We start from the raw sequence: 16,428 nt of genomic DNA on the forward strand, positions 1-16,428 counted from the left end.
CATTCATGGATTTATATTTAAAAGTATTATTTTCCCCCCTGGACCCAGGGTATGGCAGCTGCATACCCCTGCCATACCCTATTATATTGACGCCCCTGTTTTTGATGGAGAAAAAGAAAACAATCTAAGAAACGAACACATGACATGAGAAATAGTAACCAAAGCTAATATATCTGCATTTATAGTAACCTAGCATGAAGGATGCGAGATACGCCACACATGAAGAGAATGCGTCGTCCTGGAATCTCACCAGACCGCAATGCCTGTGTTTGTCCAGCAGGAGGCGATGGTACAGGAAGTGCGCCACCCCTTCCCCACGGTGGACGTGCCAGACCACGCCCACTACACCATCGGCTCCGTCATCCTGGCAATCGGCATCACGGGCATGCTGGGTAATCTGCTGGTCATCTACGCCTTCAGCAGGTAGGCATGCTGGGTAATCTGCTGGTCATCTACGCCTTCAGCAGGTAGGCATGCTGGGTAATCTGCTGGTCATCTACGCCTTCAGCAGGTAGGTCCACAGGCATGCTGGGTAATCTGCTGGTCATCTACGCCTTCAGCAGGTAGGCATGCTGGGTAATCTGCTGGTCATCTACGCCTTCAGCAGGTAGGTCCACAGGCATGCTGGGTAATCTGCTGGTCATCTACGCCTTCAGCAGGTAGGCATGCTGGGTAATCTGCTGGTCATCTACGCCTTCAGCAGGTAGGTCCACAGGCATGCTGGGTAATCTGCTGGTCATCTACGCCTTCAGCAGGTAGGCATATATATATATATATATATATATATATATATATATATATATATATATATATATATATATATATATATATATATATATATATATGTGTATGTATGTCTGTATGTATGAATATATATATATATATATATATATATATATATATATATATATATATACAGTAACCCGTTGACTTGAATGGGAAAATGCAAAACGGCAACCACACTCGCATCTTCCAAAAATGTCATCTTTCTATTGTAGGAGTCGTAGCTTGAGGACTCCTCCCAACATGTTCATCAACCTGTCTCTCTCTCTCTCTCTCTGTAGGAGTCACAGCTTGAGGACTCCTCCCAACATGTTCATCAACCTGTCTCTCTCTCTCCTCTAGGAGCCGTAGCTTGAGGACTCCTCCCAACATGTTCATCAACCTGTCTCTCTCTCTCTCTCTCTCTGTAGGAGTCACAGCTTGAGGACTCCTCCCAACATGTTCATCAACCTGTCTCTCTCTCTCTCTCTCTCTCTCTCTCTCTGTAGGAGTCACAGCTTGAGGACTCCTCCCAACATGTTCATCAACCTGTCTCTCTCTCTCTCTCTCTGTAGGAGTCACAGCTTGAGGACTCCTCCCAACATGTTCATCAACCTGTCTCTCTCTCTCTCTCTCCTCTGTAGGAGTCGCAGCTTGAGGACTCCTCCCAACATGTTCATTATCAACCTGTCTCTCTCTCTCCTCTGTAGGAGTCACAGCTTGAGGACTCCTCCCAACATGTTCATCAACCTGTCTCTCTCTCTCTCTCTCTCCTCTGTAGGAGTCGCAGCTTGAGGACTCCTCCCAACATGTTCATCAACCTGTCTCTCTCTCTCTCTGTAGGAGTCGTAGCTTGAGGACTCCTCCCAACATGTTCATCAACCTGTCTCTCTCTCTAATCTAGGAGTCGTAGCTTGAGGATTCCTCCCAACATGTTCATCAACCTGTCTCTCTCTCTCCTCTGTAGGAGTCGTAGCTTGAGGACTCCTCCCAACATGTTCATCAACCTGTCTCTCTCTCTCTCTCTCTGTAGGAGTCGTAGCTTGAGGACTCCTCCCAACATGTTCATTATCAACCTGGCCATCACAGACCTGCTGATGTGTGTGACTCAGGCTCCAGTGTTCTTCACCACCAGTATGCACAAGAGGTGGATCTTTGGGGAGAAAGGTAGGAACTGGGTTAAGGCAGCGGAAGCTTGTGATTGGCTGCGCGGAGGAGACGGGGGGCAGAGATACACCTCAACCTAACCTTGACCCTAACCTCAGTCAAATTAACGCTGGTGAATGCTAACCTGGTGAATGCTAACCTGGTGAATGCTAACCTGGTGAATGTTAAACTGGTGAATGCTAACCTGGTGAATGCTAACCTGGTGAATGCTAACCTGGTGAATGTTAAACTGGTCACACCAACGTGCTTAACTCAGTTGCTTTTTTGATTCACTCTGAAACACCTGCAAAAAACACTCCCCTGACAGACGACCACATGGACGTTCCCTCCCCAAAAATAATGACCACCATAGATATAAAACATGTACAGTATAAATACAATAGATATACAACTTTCCAACTGCCCTATTTTTATCCATGCTAAACCCTAAACTCCTGAACTTCTTTGCCTTGTTTTACTATTTAATTATTTATTTGTGGAAATACCTCAAATAGCCGATCTACATCGACACGTTGTGAGCTTGTAGATCAGATTAATTTGGGTAAATTACATTCTGACTGCCCAGCATGTGGATTTTAACACTAAGATTGAATCTGATCAATTCAATTCAATTCCATTTTTATTTTAGACCCAAATACAGATGCACCATTTTTACTGTGAGCTTGTAGATCTGAGTGTTAATGTGAGCTTGTAGATCTGAGTGTTAATGTGAGCTTGTAGATCTGAGTGTTAATGTGAGCTTGGAGATCTGAGTGTTAATGTGAGCTTGGAGATCTGAGTGTTAATGTGAGCTTTTAGATCTGCTATTTCTGTGTGTGTGTGTGTGTGTGTGTGTGTGTGTGTGTGTGTGTGTGTGTGTGTGTGTGTGTGTGTGTGTGTGTGTGTGTGTGTGTGTGTGTGTGTGTGTGCGTGCGTGTGCGTGCGTGCGTGCGTGTGTCAAGTCAAGTCACGTTTATTTGTATAGCACATTTAAAAACAACAGCAGTTGAACCAAAGTGCTTTCCATAACAAATTTAGCATAAAAGGACAACAATGCATAAAAGGACAACAACTTGATGGGTTTCTCTTCCATTAGCAGTCATAGCGCTAACACGCTAACACGCTAACGTCCATGAATGACTTATTGTCAACAACGTCAGATGGAAACCTTGTACGTCCAAACCTGTTCATTTTCAGGAAAAACTAAAAACTGAAAACAAACATACTAAAAAGAATCCTGTATTCAACACTATCCAGGGTAGTTACCAGTAAGACTCTCTAATCGGGAGAAAAGCGACCGTCAGGTCGCAGCGTGATTTTAGAGCAAAATGTGTAGCAGTGTCTAGCAGTGTCCAAAAATGCGTTTGAAAAAATCAGCCTGATGGTGGCGCTATATGGGACAGATCCATGTTGATGACATGAGTGTAGACATACTGTGCACAGATTAGCGTGATTTTAGGGCAAAAATTGTAGGAGCAGTGTCCAAAAATGTGTTTTGCAAGAATCGGCCTCATTGTGGCGCTAGAAGAGGGCCATGTGAGAATTGATGGGTGGAGGTTGTGGTTTGGCAGCCAAGGAGTGTGTGTACAAAATTTGGCATGGAACGGGGCAATAGATATATGAGCTATGAGCAGGGCAAAAGTGTGATGTGTGACTGACTGACGGACTGACGGACTGACTGACGGACGGAAGGACAGCCGGTGGAGGTTTTGATAGTAAATGCAACCTGACGGTCGCAATTAGTGTAGTTATGTTTTACTCACAGGTTAATACTTGTCATCGGTTCAATGTTTCTAAAACCCACAGAAACTCTCAACCACTTTCTCTTTCAAATCAGGCTTTCAAAATCAGTGAGAATAACCGATCTACAAGCTCACAACGAGTCGGAGCTTGTACATCTGCTATTTTAACAGATCTTTGAGCATCAACCTTGTACGGCAAAGCATGGCATTCATGACATGAATACGTTCAGTTGAAACTTGGAGATCCAAGGTTTTGGTCCAAAAGCAACGCTATGAAACACAATGGAATGGAGAAGGAGAATGGACTGCATTTATATTCTCTGCAAAGACCTTGTAATACAATAGATTTCACATGCACACGCACGCACACACACACACACGCACGCACGCACGCACGCACGCACGCACCACACACACACACACACACACACACACACACACACACACACACACACACACACACACACACACACACGCACACACACAGCATGTGAGCTGCATGCGTTCTATGCTTTCTTTGGCATAAAACCGTCACTTTAGAGCAGGGATGTCAAACAAACACACAGTGGGCCAAAATAAAGAAATTGGTACGAGTCGAGGGCTGGACTGGTTCAATGTTTATTGAACGGCAACAAAGTAATTTTCCTTCAAAAATCTAATATGTCCCTTAATAGCAACATAAATGCAAAAATTAAACTGTATGCATTGAAAACTGTAAATAGGGGGCGCCCGCTGGCCTAGTGGTCAAGGCGCATACCACATACAAGGCTATGATGCCTGCTGGCGTCGCCGGTTTGATTCCCGATCCGGACGACCTTTGCCACATGTCATTCCCCATCTCTCTCCCCATTTCCTGTCAGCCTACTATCCTATCAAATAAAGGCAAAAAGCCCAAAAACAAATCTTAAAAAAAAAAAAAAATGTAAATAGAAAGTAAATCAAAGTCAGTTGCATTAATTTCTATGCCCTTTAAAGGGCCTACACCATGCTTTTAAAACTATATTTTTTGTATAAATATATGCTCAAAATTAAGTCTTAGACAGGTTTTAACCCTCATTCTAAAACGGCTAGTTCCATTCCTTGATTCTGATTGGCTGGTTGCTGTGGTATATGAGACTATACCCACACCTTGAATCAGTTTATATCAAACCCAGGTGTGTTATTTCTTTCCACAGTGTTCCACAGTGCACCAATTATCTGCACCTGTGTTGTTTCTGCAGCCTGGCCGGGAACTACTTTCTTGCAGAGCAGACCTTATAGTGTATTATTAGTGAAATAGAACAGTTTTAATTGGTACATGTCTATGATTTTCATGTTGCAATATTGTGACCGTTTTAGAAAAGCAATAAGCCACGCGAGGCTTGTGGTTACCGGGGTATTATACACCGGCTGAGAGGGTCTGAAACACTCGGCTGCGCCTCGTGTTTCCCAACGCCTCTCAGCCGGTGTATACTACCCCGGTAACCACTCGCCTCTTGTGGCTTATTGCTTTAACAAACACTCTGACCATTCCTTTTGTTTGTTCTAGCTCTACTATAATGAGGCTCTCCAGCTGCAATACCAAAACGTTCTCTGTTTGCTCAGGGGCGCATCTAGTGGGGTTTTTCCACCCCTCCCCCCTCCCCTCCTCTTCACTCCTCCCCGGACCCCACGTTGACAACAAAATAATGTTAATATTGGGCCAATACAAAAATAGGATAATGTTGCAGCTTTGATTATAGCCTACTAGGCCTATGTTGTATGTTATAGGCCTACTGTCAAATGACACAGGGCGACGTTACAGAAAGTTAATCTACATTAGACAATCAACCCCACCTGCATTGTATTTATGTATAATGTATAAAAACTAGAAGTTTGACGCAAAAGTCTAGAGTTAAAAAAAAAAAGTAAAACAAACAAAAAAATGTTTTAAAAAAAAAAGGTTTTTTGAAAAAAAATGTTTTTTGAAAAAAAAAGTTTAAAGTTTTTTGAAAAAAAAAAAGTTTTTGAAAAAAAGTTTTTGAAGAAAAAAAAGATTTTTGAAAAAAAAAACGGGAATCCGTGTGACGTCACACGGATCAACTCTCAGAACAGCACTATTCTGAGAACCCGTGGAAAGCTTTTCATCTCTGTCTTCCCAAAACCAGAGAAAGACACAATGGTCAGAAATAGGACTTTGTGAGGATAGAAGGTGCCAGTGGGACCTCAAAAAAAGGTTTTAAAATAGAAAAAGTGAAAATTCATGGTGTAGGTCCTTTAACAACCCCTTTAGAACAGGTACACATTATTGTGTATCACCAGTAAGACTCCCTAATCGGGAGATAAGCGACCGTTGGTCGCTTATCTCCTGTCACACTGCTGACATCAGTATGACATCACACCGTACACAAATGACCCTTATATAAGACCGGCATTATCTACCGACAGATTAGTAACAAGATGTCAAAATCATTGAAGGTTTACCCTACTAACCAACTGTTTACCACAGCAACCATGTTTTTTTTTACCCTAGCAACCAACTGTTTACCCTAGCAACCAATTGTTTACCATAGCAACCATGTTTTCTTACCCTAGCAACCAACTGTTTACCCTAGCAACCAACTGTTTACCATAGCAACCATGTTTTTTACAGGGCCTGGGATTGATGACATCAGAAATCTCCATATATGGGCATGAAAGGGATTTTGTTTCTGGAAATATGTCTGTGGGGAGCCACATTTGGAATAAAACACTTACATCACACATCTGGATATCCATACAGCCCATCTAGTTTGCCTGTGTCCATTTATGCCCATATATCTGATGACATTGGGACAATGATCTCCATACATGGGCATAAAACTTATGTTAATTAGTAAAGCCTGGGGATCTCCATATATGGGCATGAGGGGTACCCTAAAAGGGCATCATCTGGGAATAGCAAATATAGTTATCCTAGAAAGTGAAAATCTTACATCAAAGGCCATAACTACCTACCTACCACCATACTGCATTCCTCATTAAACTACCTACCAGTAAGATGCCTAAGGGTGAAAAGCAAAGGGCGAGGTTGCACCATTTCTTGGTCTTCTGGCCAGTGATGTATATCGGACCATTTAACCATATATGGAGACATCTGGTACCCATAGATATTCACAGATATGGGCTTAATATTGATGACATAAGGGATCTCCATATATGGGCGTAAAAGGGATTTGGTTCCCCTGGCATCACAGGGATCTCCATATATGGGCATAAAATGGATTTGGTTACCCTGGCAACACGGGGATCTCCATATCTCCATATATGGGCATAAAAGGGATTTGGTTCCCCTGGCATCACAGGGATCTCCATATATGGGCATAAAATGGATTTGGTTACCCTGACATTACAGTGATGTCAGTGGCTGGTTCTACAGAGGGGATCTCCATTTATGGGCATAAAAGGGAATGTATGTATGATGATGTCAGATATCATAGACGTCATAGGACTTTCACATAACGAATAACTGAGTAAGCATGTAAACCCGTAAAATCTATATTTGGGCATGGCTGATTTATGACCTCATCATGATGACACGAGCAAACACAGTTGGTTGCTAGGGTAAACAGTTGGTTGCTAGGGTAAAACCATGGTTGCTAAGGTGGTTGCTAACGTACACTAACAGACCAGCAACAACAGACTGTTGCCACAGCAACGTACACAAAGGTTTGTGTACACATGTGGTGTGATGTCATACTGATGCGGAGATATGAGCAGGGCAAAGGTGTGACGTGTGACCGACCGACCGACCGACCGACGGACGGCCGGTGGAGGTTTTGATACTAAACTGCGACCTTACGGTCGCAATTATTTGTGCTTTAACTATTGAAAAATAGCAGATATACAAGCTCACAGCGCGGCAACGAGTGTCGCGCTGCGAGTTTGTAGATCTGCTATTTTTAAAAAATAATGAAAATTAGAATTTTGACCCGATTCTATAAGCGTCTTTTGAATCCTTTTTAGATTTTTTTGAAAAACCTATGTGTGTGTATGTGTGTGTGTGTGTGTGTGTGTGTGTGTGTGTGTGTGTGTGTGTGTGTGTGTGTGTGTGTGTGTGTGTGTGCTTGTTGCAGCGTGTGAGCTGTATGCGTTCTGCGGGGCTCTCTTTGGTAACTCTCATGGTGTGTGTGTGTTTACAGCATGTGAGCTGTATGCGTTCTGCGGGGCTCTCTTTGGTAACTCTCATGGTGTGTGTGTGTTTACAGCATGTGAGCTGTATGCGTTCTGCGGGGCTCTCTTTGGTAACTCTCATGGTGTGTGTGTGTTTACAGCATGTGAGCTGTATGCGTTCTGTGGGGCTCTCTTTGGGATCTGCTCCATGGTAACTCTCATGGTGTGTGTGTGTTTACAGCATGTGAGCTGTATGCGTTCTGTGGGGCTCTCTTTGGTAACTCTCATGGTGTGTGTGTGTTTACAGCATGTGAGCTGTATGCGTTCTGCGGGGCTCTCTTTGGTAACTCTCATGGTGTGTGTGTGTTTACAGCATGTGAGCTGTATGCGTTCTGTGGGGCTCTGTTTGGGATCTGTTCCATGGTAACTCTCATGGTGTGTGTGTGTTTACAGCATGTGAGCTGTATGCGTTCTGTGGGGCTCTCTTTGGGATCTGCTCCATGGTAACTCTCATGGTGTGTGTGTGTTTACAGCATGTGAGCTGTATGCGTTCTGTGGGGCTCTCTTTGGGATCTGCTCCATGGTAACTCTCATGGTGTGTGTGTGTGTTTACAGCATGTGAGCTGTATGCGTTCTGTGGGGCTCTGTTTGGGATCTGCTCCATGGTAACTCTCATGGTGTGTGTGTGTTTACAGCATGTGAGCTGTATGCGTTCTGTGGGGCTCTGTTTGGGATCTGTTCCATGGTAACTCTCATGGTGTGTGTGTGTTTACAGCATGTGAGCTGTATGCGTTCTGTGGGGCTCTGTTTGGGATCTGTTCCATGGTAACTCTCATGGTGTGTGTGTGTTTACAGCATGTGAGCTGTATGCGTTCTGTGGGGCTCTGTTTGGGATCTGTTCCATGGTAACTCTCATGGTGTGTGTGTGTTTACAGCATGTGAGCTGTATGCGTTCTGTGGGGCTCTGTTTGGGATCTGCTCCATGGTAACTCTCATGGTGTGTGTGTGTTTACAGCATGTGAGCTGTATGCGTTCTGTGGGGCTCTCTTTGGTATCTGTTCCATGGTAACTCTCATGGTGTGTGTGTGTTTACAGCATGTGAGCTGTATGCGTTCTGTGGGGCTCTCTTTGGGATCTGCTCCATGGTAACTCTCATGGTGTGTGTGTGTTTACAGCATGTGAGCTGTATGCGTTCTGTGGGGCTCTGTTTGGGATCTGTTCCATGGTAACTCTCATGGTGTGTGTGTGTTTACAGCATGTGAGCTGTATGCGTTCTGTGGGGCTCTGTTTGGGATCTGTTCCATGGTAACTCTCATGGTGATCGCGGTGGATCGCTACCTGGTCATCACCAAGCCTCTGGCCTCCATCGGCGTGTTGTCACGACGACGCGCGCTCCTGGTGCTGGGAGGGGCGTGGGCTTATTCCCTGGCCTGGAGCCTACCACCCTTCTTTGGATGGAGTGAGTCCATGCACGCACACACACACACACACACACACACACACACACACACACACACACACACACACACACACACACACACACACACACACACACACACTCGCACGCATTTAGCTTTGCCTTGTCCTGGGGTTTTTACACACACACAACATTTCTTTAGGAAGCATTGTTTGCCGCCTGAATGATTCCTGCTTATGTCAGCAGAAAACTGCTTATATCTGCTTTAGGTAAATGTATGACCCCCCCCCCCCCCCCCCCCCCCCCCCTCCAGGTGCGTACGTCCCAGAAGGCCTGCTGACCTCGTGCAGCTGGGACTACATGACCTTCACCCCGTCAGTCAGAGCCTACACCCTGCTGCTGTTCACCTTCGTCTTCTTCATCCCTCTGGCCGTCATCATCTACTGCTACGTGTTCATCTTTAAAGCTATAAGGAGTACCAACCAGTGAGTACACCACACATACACTCACATCTACTGCTACGTGTTCATCTTTAAAGCTATACGCAGTACCAACCAGTAGGTACACCACACATACACACACATCTACTGCTACGTGTTCATCTTTAAAGCTATAAGGAGTACCAACCAGTGAGTACACCACACATACACTCACATCTACTGCTACGTGTTCATCTTTAAAGCTATACGCAGTACCAACCAGTAGGTACACCACACATACACACACATCTACTGCTACGTGTTCATCTTTAAAGCTATACGCAGTACCAACCAGTTAGTACACACACACACACACACACACACATCTACTGCTACGTGTTCATCTTTAAAGCTATACGCAGTACCAACCAGTAGGTACACACACACATACACACACATCTACTGCTACGTGTTCATCTTTAAGGCTTTAAGGAGCACCAACCAGTTACACCACACACACACACACACATATTGTTCCATGTGTGTCTTCAAGGGCGTACGCTCCGTACAGCCTTGCCTGGTAAGTCAGTGTACAATAGCAGGGTGTCTCGCAGTGTACAATAGCAGGGTGTCTCTCAGTGTAAGTCAGTGTACAATAGCAGGGTGTCTCTCAGTGTACGTCAGTGTACAATAGCAGGGTGTCTCTCAGTTTAAGTCAGTGTACAATAGCAGGGTGTCTCTCAGTGTAAGTCAGTGTACAATAGCAGGGTGTCTCTCAGTGTACAATAGCAGGGTGTCTCTCAGTGACACATGCAGGGTGTCTCAGAATACTTTGATAACACATGGAATCACTTCACTTTAACCACTTTACACACACAGTAAGACGCCTAAGGGCGAAAAGCGACCTCGCCCTTGTCTTGGCCATATATGGATTCTGTTAGTGTGGTTCTCCTAACAGGGCATCATCTGGCATGCAATCCCTTTTATACCCATATATGGAGATCCCTAACAGAATCCCTTTTACACCCATATATGGAGATCCCTAACATAATCCCTTTTATGCCCATATATGGAGATCCCTAACGTAATCCCTTTTATGCACATATATGGAGATCCCTAACATAATCCCTTTTATGCCCATATTTGGAGATCCCTAACGTAATCCCTTTTATGCACATATATGGAGATCCCTAACATAATCCCTTTTATGCCCATATATGGAGATCCCTAACATAATCCCTTTTATGCCCATATATGGATATCCCTAACAGAATCCCTTTTGTACCCATATATGGAGATCCCTAACATAATCCCTTTTATACCCATATATGGAGATCCCTAACATAATCCCTTTTATACCCATATATGGAGATCCCTAACAGAATCCCTTTGATGCACATATATGGAGATGCCTGCTCTGAGTATCTGACATCACTAACCCCCTTTATGCCCATATATGGAGATCACTAACAGAAGCTCAGAGTGTGTGTGTGTGTGTGTGTGTGTGTGTGTGTGTGTGTGTGTGTGTGTGTGTGTGTGTGTGTGTGTGTGTGTGTGTGTGTGTGTGTGTGTGTGTGTGTGTGTGTGTGTGTGTGTGTGTGTGTGTGTGTGTTAACAGGGCGGTGGGTAAGATGAGCAGTAGTGTGGTGACCAGCAGAGACTCGGTGAAGACGTTCCAACGCCTGCAGAACGAGTGGAAGATGGCCAAGATCGCCCTGATCGTCATCCTGCTCTACGTGTTCTCCTGGTCGCCCTACTCCACCGTCGCCCTCACCGCCTTCGCTGGGTAAGAACAGATCTACAAGTAATGTTATGTAAGAACAGATCTACAAGTAATGTTATGTAAGATCAGATCTACAAGTAATGTTATGTAAGAACAGATCTACAAGTAATGTTATGTAAGATCAGATCTACAAGTAATGTTATGTAAGAACAGATCTACAAGTAATGTTATGTAAGACCAGATCTACAAGTAATGTTATGTAAGATCAGATCTACAAGTAATGTTATGTAAGATCAGATCTACAAGTAATGTTATGTAAGATCAGATCTACAAGTAATGTTATGTAAGATCAGATCTACAACTAATCTTATGTAAGAACAGATCTACAACTAATCTTATGTAAGAACAGATCTACAAGTAATGTTATGTAAGATCAGATCTACAACTAATCTTATGTAAGAACAGATCTACAACTAATCTTATGTAAGAACAGATCTACAACTAATCTTATGTAAGAACAGATCTACAACTAATCTTATGTAAGATCAGATCTACAACTAATGTTATATAAAGGATAAGGACTGCTCTGTGGTGGTTCTCCATAACATCCTGACAGCCTGATAACTCCCCTCCCTCAGGCTGAAGGGATCCAAAAACACTGATAGAGTGACATCATATAATCATCCATCATAGGGTATGGCAGGGGTATGCAGCTGCCATACCCTGGGTCCAGGGGGGACGAAAAAAGTTAGTTCTAAATATGAATCCATGAATGTCTGTTTGTCTATCTGTGCTGGTTATTATGTTGGTAAATTACAGTAAAATAACTACAAAGGCTAAATTTAACAACATGGTCACTTTAACAAGGTATTATAATTATATTATAGCTATATATAATTATATGTTATATGTACTTCTTAAAATAAATATATCATGCCTGTTGCTAAGGTATGGCAACATGACTGGTGTCTTGCACGCATGCGAAGGCGCGCGTGCAAGACACCAGTCATGTTGCCATACCTTAGCTTTTTCTGAACTGATGCCACTGTAATCATCCCCTCCCCTTTTACCATTCACCCAACACTGTGGGTGTGGCTAACTTCAGCTGGGTCACCACCCGCCATAACAACCAGGCATACTTAATGAACTGGTGGGTGTGGCCACATAAAAACATAATTTAAAATCTTTCTGTACACTCTTTTGGAAAAGATCCTCCTCCTAGTATAATCACCAGTAAGACTCCCTAATCGGGAGATAAGCGACCGTTGGTCGCTTATCTCCACAAATAGGCCAAAAGTTTGTTTTACCAATTATTACACTCTATGTGAACATTTACATCAACAAATCCCAAGTACTGGTTTTTAGGGGTGCTGGAGTGTGGCGCAGCAGCGTGTCATGCATTTTCTGCAGGGCCTTGTCACACCTTTGCCCTGCTCATATCTCCGCATCAGTATGACATCACACTGCTGACATCAGTATGACATCACACCGTACACAAATGACCCTTATATAAGACCGGCATTATCTACCGACAGATTAGTAACAAGATGTCAAAATCGTTGAAGGTTGAATCCCCAGATATGGAGATAACCAACACATCCCTCCATATATGGAGATAACCGACGAATCTCACTAAGTCTGACCTCACAAGCCCCATATTTGGACACGAACAACATATAACTCCATATATAGAGACATAGCTGCTGACATCAGTATGACATCACACTCCTGACATCAGTATGACATCACACCGTACACAAATGACCCTTATATAAGACCGACATTATCTACCGACAGATTAGTAACAAGATGTCAAAATCGTTGAAGGTTGAATCTCCAGATATGGAGATAACCAACACATCCCTCCATATATGGAGATAACCGACGAATCTCACTAAGTCTGACCTCACAAGCCCCATATTTGGACACGAACAACATATAACTCCATATATAGAGACATAGCTGCTGACATCAGTATGACATCACACTGCTGACATCAGTATGACATCACACCGTACACAAATGACCCTTATATAAGACCGGCATTATCTACCGACAGATTAGTTACAAGATGTCAAAATCGTTGAAGGTTGAATCTCCAGATATGGAGATAACCAACACATCCCTCCATATATGGTGTGATGTCATACTGATGTCAGCAGTGTGATGTCATACTGATGCGGAGATATGAGCAGGGCAAAGGTGTGACGTGTGACGTGTGACCGACGGACGGACGGCCGGTGGAGGTTTTGATACCAGTAAGACTCCCTAATCGGGAGACCAGTAAGACTCCCTAATCGGGAGTCACACTGCTGACATCAGTATGACATCACACCGTACACAAATGACCCTTATATAAGACCGGCATTATCTACCGACAGATTAGTAACAAGATGTCAAAATCGTTGAAGGTTGAATCTCCAGATATGGAGATAACCAACACATCACTCCATATATGGAGATAACCGACGAATCTCACTAAGTCTGACCTCACAAGCCCCATATTTGGACACGAACAACATATAACTCCATATATAGAGACATAGCTGCTGACATCAGTATGACATCACACTGCTGACATCAGTATGACATCACACCGTACACAAATGACCCTGACGGCACACACCAAGCAGTGTGATGTCATACTGATGCGGAGATATGAGCAGGGCAAAGGTGTGACGTGTGACCGACCGACGGACGGACGGACGGAAGGCCGGTGGAGGTTTTGATACCAGCATGACTCACACCATCCTTCCTAGACGATTTTGACATCTTGTTACTAATCTGTCGGTAGATAATGCCGGTCTTATATAAGGGTCATTTGTGTACGGTGTGATGTCATACTGATGTCAGCAGTGTGATGTCATACTGATGCGGAGATATGAGCAGGGCAAAGGTGTGATTTTTTTTTATTTTTTTTTAGGTTTTTTAGAACTTTGATTATATTGTGTTTTTCTCTAGATAGATATCCATTTACATAGTTATATTGCCGTTAATGTACTGACATATTATCTTGCTTATTATTGTGATGTTTTTTATCTGCTTATTGTAAGTCGCTTTGGATTAAAAGCGTCTGCTAAATGCCTAAACTGTAAACTGTAAACTGTGTGTTGTAGATATGCAGACATGTTGACTCCCTACATGAACTCAGTGCCAGCCGTCATCGCCAAGGCCTCCGCCATCCACAACCCTATTATCTACGCTATTACACACCCTAAATACAGGTACCATACACCCCATATACAACCCTATTATCTACGCTATTACACACCCTAAATACAGGTACCATACACCCCATACACCCCATACACAACCCCATCCACAACCCTATTATCTACGCTATCACACACCCTAAATACAGGTGCCATACACCCCATACACAACCCTATTATCTACGCTATTACACACCCTAAATACAGGTACCCATACACCCCATCCACAACCCTATTATCTACGCTATTACACACCCTAAATACAGGTACCATACACCCCATACACCCCATACACAACCCCATCCACAACCCTATTATCTACGCTATTATTACACACCCTAAATACAGGTACCATACACCCCATACACAACCCTATTATCTACGCTATTACACACCCTAAATACAGGTACACATATACCCCATACACGACCCTATTATCTACGCTATTACACACCCTAAATACAGGTACCCATACACCCCATACACCCCATACACAACCCTATTATCTACGCTATCACACACTAATGCTATGTTATGCTAATGCTATGTGTACCTACAGGATAGCGCTAGCTAAGTACATTCATAGAGTATCATAACAGTGCTAATGGTCATATTATAACAGTGCTAACAGTGCTAATGCTAATGTGTTCCAGGATAGCGCTAGCTAAGTACATTCATAGAGTATCATAACAGTGCTAAAGGTCATATTATAACAGTGCTAACAGTGCTAATGCTATGTGTTCCTCCAGGATAGCGCTAGCTAAGTACATCCATAGAGTATCATAACAGTGCTAATGGTCATATTATAACAGTGCTAACAGTGCTAATGCTAATGTGTTCCAGGATAGCGCTAGCTAAGTACATCCATAGAGTATCATAACAGTGCTAATGGTCATATTATAACAGTGCTAACAGTGCTAATGCTAATGTGTTCCAGGATAGCGCTAGCTAAGTACATCCATAGAGTATCATAACAGTGCTAATGCTATGTGTTCCTCCAGGATAGCACTAGCTAAGTACATCCATAGAGTATCATAACAGTGCTAATGGTCATATTATAACAGTGCTAACAGTGCTAATGCTAATGTGTTACAGGATAGCGCTAGCTAAGTACATCCCCTTCCTGGGCGTGCTCCTGTGCGTTCAGCCTCGTGACCTTCGCTCAGCGGGCAGCAGCTTCGTGTCGACGCGTCGCTCCACCGTCTCCAGCCAGACGTCAGACATCAGCTCACGGTACCGCCGTCCCAGTGTCGGGGGCAAGGCCCGCCTCTCCTCCGCCTCTGACAGCGAATCGGTACGCTTCGTGTTAATGTTGTTATTTTTTTTTCTCAAAACATTTTTTTTATCTTTTTTTTTTTTTTTTTTTCAATTTTTTTTTTCTCAAAAATTTTTTTTTTCTCAATTTTTTTTTCTCAAAAAATGTTTTTTTCTCAAATTTTTTTTTTCTCAAAATGTTTTTTTTCTCAAAACATTTTTTTTCTCAAACTTTTTTTTTCTCAAACTTTTTTTTTCTCAAATTTTTTTTTTCAATTTTTTTTTTCAATTTTTTTTTTCTCAATTTTTTTTTTCTCAAAATTCTTTTTTTCTGAAAAATTTTTTTTTCTAAAAAAAAAAAACCCCATCCCTTACAAGGCGATTCGATACGTATCCGATACATGGGCTACGATTCGATTCAGAGACGATACATCTTACATATAGAACGATTCGATACGATTCGATACGGTGCAATTTCGATACGATTTCGATACGATTTCGATTTTGTGGAATTTTATGCGATTCGATTGGATTCGATACGATTCGATGCGATACGGTGTGATCTGATACATACGCCCAATTTTTTTTTTTTTTTTTTTCTCAAAACATTTTTTTTTATCAAAAATTTTTTTTTTTCAAATTT

At 43.0% G+C, this 16,428-nt stretch overlaps 1 protein-coding gene across 1 annotated transcript in view; it reads left to right on the forward strand.

Moving 5' to 3' along the window:
• Window positions 1-286: 286 nt before the first annotated feature.
• Window positions 287-16,428, forward strand: part of LOC308296726 (melanopsin-A-like) — a gene marked incomplete at both ends in the record, with an annotated part of 33,661 nt that continues 17,519 nt past the window's right edge. Inside the window, 7 exons of the mRNA XM_080740054.1 lie at window positions 287-423; window positions 1,796-1,929; window positions 9,016-9,219; window positions 9,491-9,662; window positions 11,215-11,382; window positions 14,436-14,543; window positions 15,627-15,825. Coding sequence (XP_080596180.1) covers window positions 287-423; window positions 1,796-1,929; window positions 9,016-9,219; window positions 9,491-9,662; window positions 11,215-11,382; window positions 14,436-14,543; window positions 15,627-15,825 — 1,122 coding nt within the window. The remainder of the gene's footprint in view (window positions 424-1,795; window positions 1,930-9,015; window positions 9,220-9,490; window positions 9,663-11,214; window positions 11,383-14,435; window positions 14,544-15,626; window positions 15,826-16,428) is intronic.

This window comes from Nannobrachium achirus, assembly GCF_963921795.1.
Source record: "Nannobrachium achirus genome assembly, chromosome: 13".
In the NCBI taxonomy this organism is placed as follows: Eukaryota; Metazoa; Chordata; class Actinopteri; order Myctophiformes; family Myctophidae; genus Nannobrachium; species Nannobrachium achirus.